General features: G+C 48.4%; 1 protein-coding gene across 4 annotated transcripts in view; it reads right to left on the reverse strand.

The window, feature by feature from the left end:
- The window catches only part of SLC25A40 (solute carrier family 25 member 40), a 90,745-nt gene that overhangs the window by 66,076 nt on the left and 6,077 nt on the right, over positions 1–18,592 (reverse strand). For all 4 annotated transcript variants that reach the window (XM_039523533.1, XM_039523532.1, XM_039523531.1 and 1 more), the window contains 4 exons: positions 18,356–18,477; positions 12,784–12,843; positions 10,438–10,544; positions 7,644–7,711 (listed from right to left, as the gene is read on the reverse strand). In XM_039523533.1, the coding sequence (XP_039379467.1) occupies positions 7,644–7,711; positions 10,438–10,544; positions 12,784–12,843; positions 18,356–18,452 (332 nt within the window). In that variant the 5' untranslated portion in view covers positions 18,453–18,477. The remainder of the gene's footprint in view (positions 1–7,643; positions 7,712–10,437; positions 10,545–12,783; positions 12,844–18,355; positions 18,478–18,592) is intronic.

Here is an 18,592-nt window from a genome sequence, read left to right on the forward strand (position 1 = left end):
CTTGCTGCACCGCCGCCGAACAGTCACGCTCCACGTGGGTCAACCACACAGGTACCAAGCTGTAAGATGGAGGGACTGTAGGTCTGGGTGGCGGAGCCTGCCGAAGTCCTGCGTTATCAGGTCCGGCCACAGCGGGAGGGGAATGGGATCCCGTACGGAGAGCTCGAGCAGCAGAGTGTACCAATGTTCTCTCGGCCAGGCCGGAGCGACGAGTATGAGGCGGGCCCTGTCCCTCCGAAGCTTGAGTAGCACCCGATGTACGAGCGGGAAAGGAGGGAAGGCATAGAGGAGGTGATCCGTCCAGGAGCAGAGGAATGCGTCTGACAGGGAGCCTCGGGAGCGACCCTGGTAAGAACAGAACTGGTGGCACTTCCTGTTCTCTTTGGAGGCAAACAGGTCTATCTGGGGAAACCCCCACCGTCGGAAAATTGTGTGGGCCACATCTGGACGAAGGGACCACTCGTGGGAGAGGAACGACCTGCTGAGACGGTCGGCCAGCGTGTTCTGCACTCCTGGAAGAAAGGACGCTACCAGGTGAATCGAGCGGGTTATGCAGAAGTCCCACAGGAGCATCGCTTCTGTGCAAAGCAGGGAGGATTGGGCCCCGCCCTGCTTGTTGACATAAAACATCGCCGTCGTGTTGTCCGTAAACACCGCCACACAGCGCCCTTGGAGATGGGCATGGAAGGCTTGACACGCCAAGCGGATCGCCCGCAGCTCCCTGACATTGATATGCAGGGAGAGCTCTCGCGGGGACCAGAGACCCTGGGTGTGTAGGTAGCCGAGGTGTGCCCCCCACCCCAACTCCAAGGCATCCATGGTCAGGTCGGGCGAGGAGGGTGGAATGGGACTCCGGCACACACGACCTCTGGGTCCAGCCACCAGTTGAGTGAAGCGAGGGTCGGTTTCGTGACTGTGACTACCATGTCTATGGGGTCGCGGTGCAGCCGGTACACCGACGCAAGCCAAGTTTGAAACGGGCGAAGGCGCAGCCTCGCGTACGCAGTCACGAACGTGCACAACGCCATGTGGCCCGGAGGCGGAGGCAGGATCGCACCGTTGTTGTGAGAAAGGATTGTAAGTCCCGAACTAAGGAAACCATAGTCTGATGCCGAGGTCGAGGGAGGCAGGCCCTGGCCAAATTGGAATCCAGGACCGCTCCGATGAACTCCACTCTCTGTGATGGAGCTAACGTGGACTTCTCGGCGTTTATCATAAGCCCTAGGCGCTGAAACAGGGCTAGGATCGTGGCCATTTGACTTGCTACCAGTTGGCGGGATGGTCCGCGGACCAGCCAGTCGTTGAGATACGGGTAGACATGTATACGACGACGGCGGAGGGCTGCAGCAACCACTGCCATGCACTTGGTGAAGACTCTCGGCGCGGTGGAGAGGCCGAAGGTTAACACCGCAAACTGGTAGTCTATGCTGTTGACGACGAAACGCAAGTAGCGTCGATGAGGAGGGTAAATTGCGATATGGAAATACGCATCCTTCATGTCGAGGGCGGCAAACCAGTCTCCCGGATCCAGGGAGGGAATGATGGTCCCCAGGGTTACCATGCGAAACTTGAGCTTGACCAGGTATCCGTTGAGCTCTCGGAGATCTAGTATAGGTCGTAGACCTCCTTTCGCTTTGGGGATAAGGAAATATCGGGAATAGAATCCCCGGCCTCGCATGTCGCTCGGCACCTCCTCTATGGCACCCAAACTCAGCAGAGTCTCGACCTCTTGCAAGAGGAATTGCTCGTGAGAGGGGTCCCTGAAGAGGGACAGGGAGGGTGGCTGGGAGGGAGGGGGCGAAACAAACTGAAGGCGGTAACCAGACTCTACCATGCGCAGTACCCAGTTGTCCGTTGTTATCTGGGACCACGCCGGGAGAAAGTGGGAAAGACGGTTGAAAAATAACGGGGAAGGATCCGGTGAAGAGACTGATGGGCCGTCCTCGGGCGTCCCATCAAAACGCCTGCTTAGGCCCTTGAGGGGCTTTGGAGGGTGCCTGGGACTGGTTACGCCAGTTGCCCAATGGTCTACGGCGACTCAGCCTGCCTCTACGCCCATTATCACGCCATGACCTGGCCTGATTAAATGGCCGGTATGGCTGCTGCCGGAAGGACCTCCGCTGGGTAGCTGGTGTGTGCATACCCAGGGTGCGGATGGCGATTCAACCATCTTTGAGGGTCTGAATCCTCGAGTCCGTTTTCTCTGAAAAGAGGCCCTTAGTGTCGAAAGGGAGGTCTTGCAGAGTATACTGGACCTCGGGCGGCAAGGTGGAGGCCTGCAGCCAGGAAATTCTCCGCATGGTGACTCCCGAGGCCAGGGTTCTGGCTCCTGAGTCTGCTGAGTCCAGAGAGGCCTGGAGGGAGGACCGGGAGGCTTTCTTGCCCTCCTCAAGAAGGGCCGAGAATTCCGGTCGGGAGGCTGCTGGGATCAGCTCCGTAAATTTAGAGAGGGATACCAAAGTGTCATAGATGTAGCGACCAAGGAGAACCAGCTGATTTGCAATCCGTAGCTGGAGGCCACCGGCCGAATAGACCTTCCGGCCCAACAGATCCATTCTCCGAGCGTCTTTGGATTTTGGCGCCGGAGCGGGTTGGCCATGTCGCTCCCGGTCATTCACGGACTGTACTACGAGGGAGTCCGGAGTTGGGTGCCTGTAAAGATACTCGTACCCGCTGGGGGGAATTGAGTATTTCCATTCCACCCCTCGAGCGGTGGGAGGGATGGATGCCGGCGACTGCCAGATCGTAGTGGCATTCTTTTGGATAGTCCTGATAAAGAGCAGGGCCACCCGCAGCGGGGCCTCAGCTCCAAGCACCCTGGTCACCGGGTCCTCGTCTTCAGCGACCTCTTCGACTGGGCGGTCAATGGCCTGTGCCACCCGTCGAAGTAGGTCCTGGTGTGCCCACAAGTCAATCGGTGGGGGGTCCGATGTTGACGCCCCCGCCACTGCCTCATCCGGCAAGGAAGACGAGGATAGGCCCTGGCCCATGGCTTGTAGAGGTGGTTCGTCCATGGGGTGCGAAGCCTCCGCGTCTACGGGATGCTCCGCCGCTACAGGTGGCGGTGGAGCCTCAACCGGCGGTGATGGAGGGGGCCTGCTGACTGTGGCGTCTGGCACCCTGTGGTCGGAGGTCCTGGGTCGCTGAAGGGAGGGGACCCCTTGAGCCTCGTGATAGGCCCAGGGGGTCCAGAAACCCCACTGCTGCGGACCGTGGTCCTGCCCTTGGAGATCACCACCGCTGCCCGCTTGAGAGGCGACCGAAGGTTGGCGGGAAGGCCATGGGGGGGCAGAGGCGCTCAGGGAATGCGCCGTCGATGCTGCCGGTCTGTCCCTGGACGGTGCCGGTCGTCGCGGTGCCGGGAGCGAGAGCGGGACCGTCGACTGTGCGGGTACCGTGAGGTTGACCGCGATCTCGACCGACTTCGGCGGGAGCGGCTTCGTGATGATCAGTGGCGGGAGCGGTACCGGGATCCAGACCTTCTACGGTACCGACGGTCGGGAGATCGGGACCGGGATCGTCTCCGGGAGTGTGACCGGTACCGCGATGCGGAACGGTACCGGGACTGCGACCGGCGCCGAGAAGGAGAACGGTACCGGGATGGTGACCGGTGCCGGGATCTAGATCGGCGTGAAGGCGACCGTCTCCGGGATTGGGATCGGGAGCGTGACCTGGAACACCTTCTATCCCGTCTGTCAGGGGAAGGCGGCCTCATGATGGCCGGTTTGCCCACTGACTGCACAGCCCGCACCGGCGGTGCCGGGGGCCGGAGGCTCAGTGCCTCTGTGAGCTCTATGAGCTCTCTCGCCGTCGAGAAAATCTCGGGCGTCGACGGGAGAGGCAGCTCGACCACGGTTTGCACCGGGGAGCACGGAGGTACCGGACTCAACGGCCCTGTCTGTGCCGGAGTCGACGGTACCGCGCATGGTCTATGCGCTGTCGTAGCCGGTGCCGAGGGAGCCGGCGCTGGCGGCTGGACGAGCGGTCCCGACGCAGGTGTCTTGGTAGACTTCTGCTGCGGCTTGCGTTTCCCTGATGGCAAGAGGGAACGGTGCCGAGGCGTCGGTGCCGGCTGCTTCTTTTTAAGAGTCTCGGTACCGGACCGGTCGGGAACCGCTGGGGCGGTCCGCACCGAAGACGACTGCGGGGCTGATGGTGTCGGCACCGCAAGGGTAAGCGCCGACTCCATTAAGAGCTGCTTCAATCTAATGTCCCGCTCTTTCTTCGTTCTTGGTTTAAACGATTTGCAAATTGGGCACTTATCTGCGCGATGGGCCTCTCCTAAGCAGCGCAGGAAGGAGTCGTGAGGGTCCCCAATCGGCATGTGCTGCTGGCAAGCCGCACAGGGCTTAAACCCCGGTGCCTTGGGCATAAGCCCGCACCGGTCGGGAAAAGAGGGGTTAAGCCCCCCTAATTCCCCTTAATCTACTTAATAAACAAACTTAACTAACTATTTTAACTAACTATATACAACGAGAACCAGAGATAAGCTAGGGATGTGGAGGTCAAAGGAGCACTCCACTGTTCTAATGGCCGTCACGGGCGGGAAGAAGGAACTGAGGAGCGGACGGGCCGGCTGGGGTATATATCTAGCGCTATAGCGGCGCCACTCCAGGGGGCGCCCAGCCGGCCCGCCAGAGTTGCTAGGGTAAAAATCTTCCGAAGAGCCGTGCATGCGCGGCGCGCACACCTAACTGGAATGCATAGGAGCAATCACTCGAAGAAGAAGTATACTTAGTGCTATTGCTTGGGTCAAGATGATTGTAGCACTATGTTCTGTGATTTATTGGTTATGGAGTTGACTTTAAGGAGTAATGATCAGGGCCGCCCAGAGGATTCAGGGGGCCTGGGGTCTTCGGCGGCGGGGAGCCCCCGCTTCGGCAGTAAATCAGCGGCGGGGGGGTCCTTCTGCTCTGGGACTCGCCGCCGAAGTGCCCCAAAGACCCGCAATGGGGGCCCCCGGCCACTGAATTACCACTGAAGCGGGACCTGGCACTTCGGTGGCCCCCCCGTCGCCGAAGACCCGAAGCAGAAGAAGCTCCAGGGGCCCGGGCCCCGCGAGAGTTTTCTGGGGCCCCGGAGTGAGTGAAGGACCCTGCTCCAGGGCCCCCGAAAAACTCTCGTGGGGGCCCCTGAGGGGCCTGGGGCAAATTGCCCCATTTCCCCCCCTTCCCCCCGGGTGGCCCTGGTAATGATAGGTTTGCCTTGAGAGCCAGTTTCTTGGCATGAAAAATGCAGTATTCATACTTTGTAGATAGAGCTCTTGAGCCCAGATCCACAAAGATATTTGAGCCCATAACTTCCACTGATTTCAATGGAAGTTAGGAACTTTAAATACCTTTATGGATCTGGGCCTTGTAGCAGAGTGCTTATCCTGCTCCTGCCCTGAAGGGCTTAAAGCAGCCCTGAGGGAAGGTTGTGGCTGGGAGCTACTAAGCTGGGCTGATTGGGAAGTGGCTGCAGCTGGGCCACGCCCAGTGGTGAGCTTGAGCCAGTTCGCAGGAACCAGTTGTTCAATTTAGCAGGCCTTTTAGAACCGGTTGTTCCAGGACAACTGGTTCTATAAAGGGCTTTATTTAACAAAAGCTCTGGCCCAAGCTCACTTCCCCCTCCTCTCCTGCTCCGCCTCCCCTTCTCCTCCCCCTCCCCTGCTTCCCGCAAATCAGATGTTCGCGGGAAGCCTGAACAAGCAGCAGGCAGGCAGGCAGGCAAGCTGGGGCGCGGGGGGGAGGGGAGGTGCGGCAGGCTCAGCGGCTCCCTCCAGCACAGCTCCTGGTCCCGGAGCGCGGCTCCCTCCAGCCTGGCACCCCCCAGCCGAGCGCCTCCAGCCCCAGCCCGGTCCCGGCCCCCGCTTTGGCCCCGCAGCTCCAGCCCGGCCCCCGCGGAGCCGGTGCTGGTCCTGGCCCCCGCGGTTGCAGCTCCGGCCCGGCTCGGGCCCCGCGGCGCCAGTGCCGGTCCCAGGCGCCGGTGCTGGCTCTGGCCTGGCTGGTCCCAGGCGCCGGTGCGGAGCCTGTGCCTCCCGGCTCCAGCCCGGCCCCCGCGGTTGCGGCTCCGGCCCGATTCGGCTTGGGCCCCAAGGCTCTGGCACCGGTGCTGGTCCCGGGTGCTGGTGCCGGCTCCATGCCCCGCGGCTCCGGCCCAGCTCGGGCCCCGCGGCACGGGTGCCGGTCCCGGGTGCTGGTGCTGGACCCGGCCCCGCGGTTGCAGCTCTGGCCCGGCTCGGGCCCTGCGGCGCCGGTGCTGGTCCCGGCACCGGCAGAGCGGCTCCAGGCAGCGCTGTAAGGGAGCAGGGAGGGGGTGTTGGAAGAGGGCAGGGGAGTTTGGGGGGTTGTGGGTGGGGTGGATTGGGGTGTGGCGGTCAGAGGACAGGGAACAGGGGGAATTGAATGGGAGCAAGGGTCCTGGGGGGGCAGTCAGGAAGGAGCAGGGGTTGGATGGAGTGGCAGGGGGCAGTCAGGGACAGGGAGAAGAGGTGGTTGGATGGGGCAGGGGTTTCGGGGGGCAATCAGGAATGAGAGGAGGGGTTGGATGGAGCAGCAGGGGTGGTCAGGAAGGGGATAGATGGGGCCGAGGTCCCAGGGGGGGCGTCAAAGAACGTGGGGGGTTGGATGGGGCAGGGGTCCTGGGGGGGGGCGGCCACGACCCCCTCGTGGGGTGAGGAGGAGGGAACCTGTTAATATTTTGGCAACTCATCACTGGCCATGCCCCAATCAGGCCACAGCTGGCCTGTATAAAGAGGCTGGGAGCCAGAAGCCCAAAAAGTCTCTCTCTGTTTGTAGAAGGAGAAGGGCCTGGCTGCAGGGAGTTAGAAGCAGGGCTGAGTGAAGCAGGGCTGAAGAAAGGCAGAGGAGCTGGGGAGCTCTAGCCTGGAAAGACCCAGGCTGTGGCCTAGCATTGGGCTAAAAGGTACTGGGGGTTGCAGAGGGCAGCCCAGGGGTAGGCCGAGGCAGCAGGTCCAAACCCTCCTTGCCAGTGATGAGTAGGCTGATTCTGCAGTCTGCCCCAGGGCATGGGGCTAGACAATGACTGGCAGTAGCCATACACTGAGGTGAGGTGGGGATAGAGGGTGGGGGTTCCCCGGGGAGGGGAGACCCCGAGAGAAAGTGGGTTATTGCCAAGGGGCAGCACCTCAGGTGAAAGGGCACCGGATCTAGGGAGGGACACGGGGGCCAAGAGGACAGGCGGATCATCGACCTGCAGAGGGCGCTCTGAAGCTGGAACTGAGCTAATTCCCTGACAGACCAGCAGGAGGTGCCACAGGGGTGAGTCCACTCCTCTACAGGCCTTAATTCCTATTCTTTCCAGGATGATGATATGATATGCTCTCAAAAAACCACCTGATAGAGAGGGAACAATGATATTGCACTTGAAAGGTATTAGCTGATAGTCAAAGGTTTGATGTGCCTGCACAACTACTGAGGATACATCAAAGAGGCTGCACGGAGAAATCTCATTGACTGGCTGAAGTTATATTCTTGCCTCTGAAGGTTTCCAGTACACTAGATATAACTAACAAGTTAATTCGGGAAACTTGTAAATTGTCTATAATTAAACACTTAGGAATAAGCATACTCACTGGTCAAAATAATGAAGTATAACTACCCGTTAAAACACATTATTGAAAATAAGAAATTGCAACTTACAACGTTGGAGGGAGTCCACTCCACAGTGATTTAATACCCTCTAGTTTAATAATTTTCACAAACGCATCCTAAAATAATAACCAAATACAGATCATTAGTTAGTTATTTAACTCTCCAATTCATGTAACAATTATGTTGGTGGGCAGGAGATGGAATTAAAAATACACTGCAAGAGAAAGTAGTACACTAAAAAATGGTTTGTCACACTAAGGCCCCAATCCTGTAAATACTTACACACATAATTAACTTTAAGTACTAGTTCCTCCATTGGTATAAATCAGTATTGTCAGATGTATAAAGTTAAGCATGTACATAAATATTTGCAGGATCGGGACCTTAGTTTGTAACATCAGTAGACATCAAAGAAGCATGACGGATATGACTGGGAACAAATTACTTTCAAAACAGGTAGTAACTATGAAAGCTTCCCTAAACTATCCCACCCACACATCTCTACTGTCACCTGAAAGAATTACCTCCAGGTATAAGAAGATAATTCACTCTCCATGCTTGGTCAGTACTTGGCCTCTAACAGCAAGAATGCATATTATGCTTGGCCAATTAGGATGGGATGTAGACACCACCGATAGAAACTATGTGGACCACTAGCTAGTTTCATATGGGTCACCAGTCATTATAGGATGATTATTTTCTGTCACTACCTACCTGTACTGCATTTGAATATATGTCCTTTGTTTGTTATACCATTACATATAAAGAACCACTTCCTAAAGGGAAGTAAATTGGCACAGTTTTCCATTGGCTGATTTACACCAGCTGAGGATCTGGCCAAACCTTTGTTCCCCTAATTAATATACTTTTTGTTGTGATGTGATTCCAGCAAGACAATTAATGTTTACATAGGGCCCAAAGTGTGCTGGACACATTTACAATCTAAAGCGGTACAGAAGGAGGATGGCAGTGACTGAGCAGTGAAATCATGCATCTTATTAGTTACATGACATGTTAACAGAATTTGATATCAGTTCATGCACGAGGCTTTCAAGGGCAAAAATATTAAAATATTTTTTTAAACAGCAATTTCTTGATAATTAGCACCCAATTATATGGTAATAAAGGATAGTTTTATTAGCCTCAGAATTGTCCATAACTACTTTCCAAAAGTAAAAGAAAACTCCAGAATCTGGTAAAATTAGTCCTCTTGTATTCCCCACCAAAATGCCCCTTGGTATAGGGGAAATGTGCACAAGATCATCTCCCAAACAGAATTTAAGTGACTTACTAAAGATTATGCAGTGGAGTTGACTGAAAAATGCAGACAAATATTTGTGAAAAAAAATCTGTTTTGTGAAAATTTGCTGAAATTTTCAAAAAAAACTTTCAACTACGCTAAAAGCTAGTAAAAAAATCTTGCAATACTTTTCATGAATTTTTTTTTAAAATTGCAAAAAAGCTCACTGAAATTTAGAAAATTCTTGAATACCTCTATTATGTAGTAAGTTTACACAAGAGTTAAGAAATCTGGTGGCTGAAGTGGAGTCCTGTGCTTTAATTTCTAGATTCCAGTGTCTCTTCTACAAAATTATTTCAAATCACCTGGTGAAATCCTGGTCCCATTGACTTCAATCGAGCCACAATTTCACCCCTGTACTTAACCGGGACAACCTTAAAATTGGGCTAATAATGCATATACAAGTCAGTAAAATGCTGAAAGATCTGCAGATAGAAAAGTACAGTAAGTACAGATTATTATTATTATGCATGTATTTCAGACTGGGGAGGTAAGATCAGTGGGTCAGTATCTTGGCAGGAAGGAACTGTGTCTTCCCTTTCCACCTCTCCTTTATCTTAATTAATCTATGATTGTTCTAGGTGAATGTGTGTAAGAGAAAAAAAAGACAGAGCCCTTCTCAAACACTTTGGATAACTAGTAATAATTCTATTGTTATAATAGATAAAAGTAACTAAAATAAAATAGAACTCAGTATAGTGGCTTAGGAATTGTGAGTGGAACCAACTGACCTGGTTCTAGTTTTTGTTCAGACACTTAATTTGCTATGATTGTTAGCACTTTTTACCGTAATTTAAAGTGAAGGAATGTTATTCTGCATATGCATATATGCGCAGAATACCATTAGCTACACAGCAGATCTTGTTCAGATGTGCATTGACTGGATAAGGCAAGGCCCTGCAGGAGCCATTATGCTTGGCAATCAGCACAAAACTGGACACACACAAATAATAAGCTCAGCATTCATCCATTCTTCCTAGAGTTGACGTTCCAATTTTTAAAAAAAGGAAAAATATGGGACCTACAAGTACTGTTTTGTGTCTACATTTAAGGTTTTAGCTTGGGTCCTGCAGGCTGATTAACAAAGGTGCAAAAACCAACCGTCCCATGCATCTGATGAAGTGGGTATTCACCCAGGAAAGCTCATGCTCCAAAATGTCTGTTAGTCTATAAGGTGCCACAAGACTCTTTGCTGCTTTTACAGATCCAGACTAACATGGCTACCCCTCTGATACTTGAAACTAACCCTGCAATCTGATCTGCATGGATCGGAACCTTACTGTTTTACAGTAGGCAGTGTGTCAGAAAGAAAAGCAAAATCTTATGAGATACTTGCTATATTTAAACATGTTGATAAATCTTCTATAAATCTGCACTGTCAAAGTATGTACACTCCTAGTGATATTGTTTTGCAATATGAAATCCCTCTCAAACAACATTGAACAGCACATGAACTCCTTAAGAGGTTTAACTAGTAGTATATCACTGTTTATTTTTAACACATTCCCAATATACTTAGTATTACAAATATAACTTCCTTACCAACATCCCTCTGAAATGGCCAGGTTTCTTATACCAGGCTTTGCTTTTCCCATCCTCACAGACATATACATGATCCATAAGGCCATTGGAGTATACAAAACATTTTCCTAATAAAATGTTACATATAAGGAAACAGTTAACTCCTGCAATATCTTTACCATTCAATAGCATTTCTACATCAATCATATGGGTAACAAATATGCTGCTCTGACAAACTGGGACAGAATAAATTTGGAAAGCCAATAAAGGCTGGCATTAAAAAGGGAAAGGCAGGGGAGCAGCAAACACAACTACCAAAAATATCCCTGCCAGATTAAATGAAATTGCTTACCCAGACTCCAAAAGCTGGAGTTAAGCATTAATGGAGCTAGCACTACATTAGTGGCTGTTGAAGGAGCAAGAAAACAGGAAAGGAGTTGGATATAATTAAATCAGATTTCATTTATACATCTACCCTGTGAGGTAGGTACTATTATCCCCATTTTACCAATGGGCAAATGGAGGCACAGGGAGGTTAAATGACTTTGCCCAAGGTGACACAGGAAGTCTGTGGCAGAGCAGGGACTTAGGTATCTCAATCACCTTCTCATTTCTTTTCTCTTGACCTCTCTCTCTCTCCTTTGTTAATTATATATAAATAGCAAGAATAAATTGGCACATCTTTGACAGAAGTGTAAGACAACATAGCATTTTAGCTTTCTGTTTACACAAGTGGCCAAATAAGAATTATTGCTCCTTTTCAAAATTTTCCTCAAGCTCCGGATATGGGCTTTACTGTTGAATTAGGATTCCAGTAATCATGGTTTTATAATAATAAATCTCTTGTAGGAATATTTAACTTAATTATATTGATGTCTATTTCTCCTTAACCAACTGTATATAGTTTTGCAATGCTCCTGTGCTCTTCATAGTTGAAATACTGGTGCGGTCAGAAGAGTGGCTATGTAAAAATGGCACCTCCTTACTTAAGAAATCTTCCTGGGCGTACTGAGTTATACCTACTTACTTAATGGACTAAAATAAGATTTTGCTACCCTTTTTTACTCTTATTGACATCATAGAGTCAACACAGCTATAGAAGAGCGAACTAGAATCTTCTCTGGCTCAGCATCAACATAATTGTCAAGTAAATTCAAACTAAGGTTGCCAACTGTCTAATCACACAAACCCAAACACCCTTGCTCCACCCTACGCCAAGGCCCCGCCCTGCTCACTCCATCACTTACTCTCCCCCACCCTCACTCACTTTCACCGGGCTGGGGCAGGGGGCTGGGATGCAGGAGGGGGTGCAAGCTCTGGGAGGGAGTTTGGGCACTGGAGGGGGCTCAGGGCTGGGCAGTGAATTGGGGTGCAGGAGAGGTGAGGGCTGCTGGCTCTGGGAGGGAGTTTCAGTGCAGGAGAGGGCTACCCGGGCTGGGACAAGGGGTTGGGGTACAAGAGGGGTGCAGGCTCTGGGGGGGAGTTTGAGTGCAGGAGGGGGTTGAGAGCTAGGGGTTGGGGTGCGGGAGAGGGTGAGTGGTGCAGACTCAGGTGGCTCCTGGTCAGCAGTGTAGCAGGTCTAAGGCAGGCTTCCTGCTGCCCTGGCCTGGCACTGCTACTGGAAGCAGCTGGCACATTCCTGCGACCCCTGGAGATGGGGGCAGGAGGCTCCGCGCACTGCCCCTACCTCCAGGCACTGCCCTGAAGCTCCCATTGACCACTGTTCCCAGCCAATGGGAGCTGGAGAGTCGGCGCTCGGGGCAGGGACAGTGTGCAGAGACCCTCCTGCTGCCCCAGGGCCCGCATTGACGTGCCAGCCACTTCTGGAAGTGGCATGGGGCCAGGGCAAGGAGCCTGCATTATCCCTGCTGCGCCACTGTACTTTTAGCAGCCTAAAATCTCCCGGTTTGGCTTCAGTAATGTCCGGGAGATAGAGCCTGACTCTGGGAGACTCTTGGCAAAACCAGGAGGGTTGTTAACCCTAGTTCAAACTGCAAGATCAAGTTTTGCGTTCAGTTACATCTATACAACTCAAATAACAATACTGGAGTGCAGAGTTGTACCTGAGGGCAGAATTTGGACCTCAAAAACACTACTACTAGAGATGAGGTGCAAGTCAGAAAGAACACAGTTGGACTTCCTGGTCCTAGTTGATTCTGCAGGGCTGAAAGTTGGCGGGGGAGGGGGGGAATCTTTTTCTTAAATAGGCAAATTCGAACTAAAGCCATTGAGACAAACACAGAACCTTACATCATCATTTTTCGGAGTAGAAGTACACTTAAAATAGATTTGGGGGAAATTATTAAGATGGAAAGTATTTATAAAGATATCAGATTACCTTAATTATTTAAAAACCTGTATATTTACCATTAGCGAATGAATTGCTTTGGGCTTGCAGTCGAATTTTGACAACATCAAGAGGTGTCACTAAAACAAACCAAAAAAGAATCACATGACTTTTTGATGAATACATTTTAGATGTATTATTTCCTCCTTAGGAATGCACTGCAAGCCTTGGAAGAGGAGCAATACGTTGATTCTGATGCCATGTCATTAGTTTCCACAACTACTACACTAATTATTTCTCAGAAAAGAAAATTATCATTTTGCAAAGTGTGACGGGATTCCCCGGAGTGCAGCCTGGGACTGTGGGACCGCCTAGGCTGTCTCTCACAATGCTTTGCTAGTGACAAGCAGCAAGCCCCTCCAGGTGGTGTTATCACTCAGCACAACCACATGTGGAGCCCCACACCCAGCTAGATTGCATGAATGCTCCCAGAGCCACTCATGAATCACACAGAGAAAGGCACCAGCCAAATCCCCCCAGCTCCCAGCCTTGTACCTCAGGAATATACCATCTTGCACTGCTCAAGACAAGCAGTGCATATTTATTAATTGGTTCACCACTTCATTGATGGAAAGTGGATATACACTAGCCTTTGTAAACCTCAGCAAACACCTTTACCAAACACTTCAGGCAAACTCATTGGTAAAAATAAACAGTTAAACAAATGTATTGACTACAAAAGATAGATTTTAAGTGATTATAAATGAAAAGTCAGAGTTAGTTACCAAAATAAAATAAAAGCACGCAGTATAAACTCTCAACCCTATTAGACTGGGCAACATTTAGATGAAGCAGTTTTTCTCACACCACTGAATATTGCAGTACATAGCACACCCTTGAAACCTGGGTCAGTCCTCTGTTGGAGTCTTCAGTCTTTTGAGTGTCCTGGTTGCTTGCAGCGTAGGTGAGGGAAGGAGAAAGGCCAAGCAGTGGGCCCCCATGTTCTGTTTTATACCCTTAGTCCATGTGCGTGGAGAACACAAGTCCAGGCATGTCTGGTGGGCATTGCTGAGTTCCAAGATAAAGCAATACCCTGGTGTGTCTCCTATAAGTGAGTCATTGAATTGTAACTCCTCTGCTGGACAATGGGTGATAATGTCTGTTCAGCACCCACCCAGCGTTGGTTACCTACGCCCTTGTAATTATCTCTGGAGAGCTAGTATCTGGTCACTTCCCAAACCCACAGCATATATTAGTGACAACCATACAGCACATTCTCATAATTTCATATGCATTAATGATATACATATTTAGATGGAACAGTGGGTTTCAGCAGATCATAACCTTTCGCCGATACCTTACATGGCATGCTTTATAGGCAGGATCACAAATATATATAAATGAAGAACATGGGGTTTACAGGGTGCTTCCCCAAGGTACAGAATGTCACACAAGGCATCAGCTAGAGAAAACAGAGAAGCTGTTTAACAGATGTTTTGCTGGCCTAAGAATAGCTAATATCCTATGCGGCTTGTAGGTGACCAGCTATCCCTTTGCCTTCTTATTTCCCATCAGACAGACTGATACAAAATGTTTAGAAGAGCATGGCGATTATTCAAAACCCAATCAAAGAGGCGTGTGCCATTAAGCTGTACTGCTGAATTTGTACAAAACAGCACAGCAAAGTCGTTTAAATGGCATACCACGGTGGAAACAGTACGTGCAAATTAAGCAATTGTACATATTATCAGAGCAACACAGTACCTACAGTGTGCTAGTGTATACTTGTCTATTTCATTAATTGATTTTAATGGCAATCTGCAAAGTAAAAAAAAGTGGACTTGTGCTCTCCTTTGCTTCTTTACAATGCATTTAGATGCAGGTATGTGGGGGACTGGCCCTTTTTAAAAAAATCAGCTTTCTTTGCACTTTAGAAATTCAAGTTTATATACTGCTGAAAGCTACGGTGACTGGAGGAGTAGTGCAATATGACATCTGAGGAGACCCAGATCATATCTATGTTGAGAAATGTACACACACACAAAAAATCCCCATTGGTTAACAGTTCCTCAGTGTAGACAAGGTCTGAAAGCAGAACAACTAACAGGTAAGGTATCTTTAGTGAGACTATTTGCTAAACAAGAAATGTAACACCTAATATAATTACAATTCCTAACGTACATGGAAGGTTGGGGGCGAGGGGGAGGAGAATGGTTTTATTAAAAATCCAGACACATCCATCCCTTCAACTAAGGTGTGAGAGTTCATAATACACATGGCTCCTAAAAGGTCCTCTGGCAAATCCAAGGCAGATCATACATTATCTTATTTTGGCCTTCTTCAAACATCATCATATAGCAAAAAGGGGCACAAACCCAATTAATAAAAAAATCCTCTGCAGCTCAACTAAAATATTTTCCCCAGCATGTCAATGAGTAAAAAACAATATTAAAGTTGAAGCAATTCATTTAGCAACCATATAGCATGGAAGTTTATACCTGCAAACTACAACATCTGCTAATTATTTCATAGAATCATAGAATTCAAGATCAGAAGGGACCATTATGATCATCTAGTCTGACCTCCTGCTAGATGCAGGCCACATAAGCCGATCCACCCACTCCTTTAGCAAGCGACCCCTGCCCCATGCTTCGGAGGAAGGCGAAAAACCTCCAGGGCCACTGCCAATCTTCCCTGGAGGAAAATTCCTTCCCGACCCCAAATATGGCGGTCAGCTGAACCCCGAGCATGCGGGCAAGACTCTCCAGCCATACCCTCTGGAAAAGGTTATATCATATCATTGACCCATTGTACTATTTACCAGTGTGGCACTTAATTGACCTATTGACTAAGCCCGTTATCCTATCATACCATCTCCTCCATAAACTTATCTAGCTTAATCTTAAAGTCGTGGAGGTCCTTCGCCCCCACTGTTTCCCTCGGTAGGCTGTTCCAGTATTGCACTCCCCTGATGGTTAGAAACCTTCGTCTAATTTCAAGCCTGAATTTCCTGACTGACAATTTATATCCGTTTGTCCTCGTGTCCACATTAGCACTGAGCTGAAATAATTCCTCTCCTTCCCTGGTATTTATCCCTCTGATATATTTAAAGAGTGCAATCATATCTCCTCTTATCCTTCTTTTGGTTAAGGAAAACAAACCGAGCTCCTCAAGTCTCCTTTCATACGACAGGCCTTCCATTCCTCGGATCATTCTAGTGGCCCTTCTTTGTACCCGTTCCAGTTTGAATTCATCCTTCTTAAACATGGGAGACCAAAACTGCACACAATACTCCAAATGAGGTCTCATTTCAGGCTCTATTAAAAAAAAACTATAGTATGTCACATGTGATCTCTGCACAAAAATAAAGTGATGGATGCTCATATGTTTTCCTTAGCTATTTTCAAATAGCCCACAAAATTAAGATAAATCAATACTAGGCACTTTTAAATAGATTAAAGAATGTCCACATAAGGGGGTTGCACCAGTGAATGTGATCAGCACTGCTCCATGTAGTCACATAGAATTGGAATCTAGTTTACAGCCAGGGAGCAGGGGGAACCAGAAGCATAAACTAATGAGCTGGGCAGCGTGGAGAATAGTGCAGCTAATAAGGTCCAGGGAAATGAGCTGCTAAAGGAGGCTATAAACTGGTCCCTTCCCTTGCACAAAAATGGAAGGAAGTTCCGATCTGGGTTGCTTGCAGAAGATCACAGGAGCCAAGGACTGTGCAGAGTACAGGGATGCAGGGAAAGCATAGTGAAAAACTCATCCTTTAAAATAATCAATCAACATATTATATACCAATTAATATTTTAAACTATCAGATGCAGCTGCATGTATTGCTATGGAGGAGAGGGAATAGAATAAATTGATACTGCCATGTAATTCAGCAGTGGTTGCTGAAGAACTTTAGGCATTGCTGCAGCAGAATCAGGTCCCACTGAATACAGAGAGCCTTAGTTATAGCTGAAGTCAGCATTCAATCTCTGCTGCAAAATGAGAGAAGCCAACTCCTGCTGGCAAATCCAGTTTTAGAACAACACTGTCAATCAAGGGCAGTCCTAATAGTCTCTCTTGAGCAGTTCTTATAACGGGAATGCCCAGGTTATCAGAGCACACACATACATACTCCTTTACTAAGCTTCAGAATCATGGCATCTCCCCCATAAGCCAATCAAATCTAAGCCTCCAAATAGGAAGTGAAGCAGTAGCCAGCAAAAAATAAAAATTATCTCAAAATAAGAAAAATAATCCCAAATCTTGCAATTTACTCTAAAGAAGCTACATGTATTTGAAAATGGACACTGAAGAAACAATTAATCAATTGTCAGGGGTGGACCCAGTAGCAAAGGATTAACAAGAGTGCTCCAAATACCTTCAGTATCTTCAAGAGTCAGAAAGTACTTCTCTGATCCTGTACATTTTTAAATAAATGCATAACTTTACAAAAAGTTTCACCTGTGCTTAACTGTTTGCAGCCCTGGGTCTAAGTACTCCTCACTACTGGATGCCATTGAAACTTGTAATAAAAACACACAGGGCTTGTCTACACAGGCACTTTACAGCGCTGCAACTTTCTCGGACAGGGGAATGAAAAAACACGCTGGTAGCTACTCCCCTCATGGAGGTGGGTTTTTTTATAGCGCTGGGAGAGCTTTAATGTTTAATTAAAGCGGCAGCACTTTAATGTTGCTAGTGAAGACATACCCACACAAAAGTGCACACAAACCACATAATAGGTGGAAAGTTTCCTGTGTTTCCCCCTCTGATTCTCCCTCCAGCCAACTCAACTGAGAATTCACAAACACAAAACTATTACCAACAAAACCACTTTTATATTTTATAATATTTTTCAGCTTTGAAGCACTTTATAGTAATTAATCAACCTCCACAAGTCTCCTAAAAGACAGGTATTATCCTCATTATGCAGCTGGAACATGCTCAAGTCCATGAAGCAACTCAGAATTGGGATAGCAGTTTAAAAGTTCCTGTCATCTTTTTCCAGCCTTGTGGTCAGTCCACTAAATCACGGTGCCTCTAAAAATTTATAATTATTTATTTTTCTCAAAAAAGAAATTCTTCAATACATTTACTTTTCAAGTTCATTATAGCTGAATTCCCGATCCTGCAAACATTTGTGCAGGTGAATAGCCACACTGAACTTGAGTGGGATGACTTGTGTGTAAAATTACTCACATGCATACTGCTTTCAGGATTGAAGACTAGCACAGTAAACAGACCACTTACAACAGAGACCTTTATCTGTCATCCATGTTTCAGAAGTAGGAATTACTGAATCAAAACTTGTTTAGCCTCATTTTGATTATAGATAGAAAAGTAAATTATTCTGTGACATTACAGGGTAAGGGAGGGGAAACAATGATAAAAGTTAATAACAATTGTTCCCATTTTTGGAAGTGACTACATTTTGTTGAGAGACTGGAAAGACTCCAACTGACCAAAGTATTTGTGGGTTCAAAATACTTAAATAGTAATGCTGATAGAGAACACATCAAAGAGTTTCTTGTGCTATAGCACAGCAGAATAAACGTATGTAAAATAAATGTTTAAAAATCTTTTAAAATTGTCTAAACAAAAGAGAGAATTATGATTTACTTTATGCTAACTTTGATCAATATTTTGTCTTACCCAAGAGTGATGTAACAAAAGCTCCACAACAAGAGGCAATTGCTTGCTGAGAAGTGGTTATTTTATACAATTCATTGTTATTCTCTTCAGAACCCATAATTTCCCTCTCACAGAAAAGCGACCTATTAAGAAATAGAAATGAGATTGTTTTCAAAACTTATGGAAAAATCATTAGAAAAAAGTGTAAATATTAGTCTTCTGTCTGCATACCAATATTGTCAAGTCATTATCGTAAAA

The sequence above is a fragment of the Mauremys reevesii genome, linkage group 2 (assembly GCF_016161935.1).
Source record: "Mauremys reevesii isolate NIE-2019 linkage group 2, ASM1616193v1, whole genome shotgun sequence".
Taxonomy (NCBI): domain Eukaryota; kingdom Metazoa; phylum Chordata; order Testudines; family Geoemydidae; genus Mauremys; species Mauremys reevesii.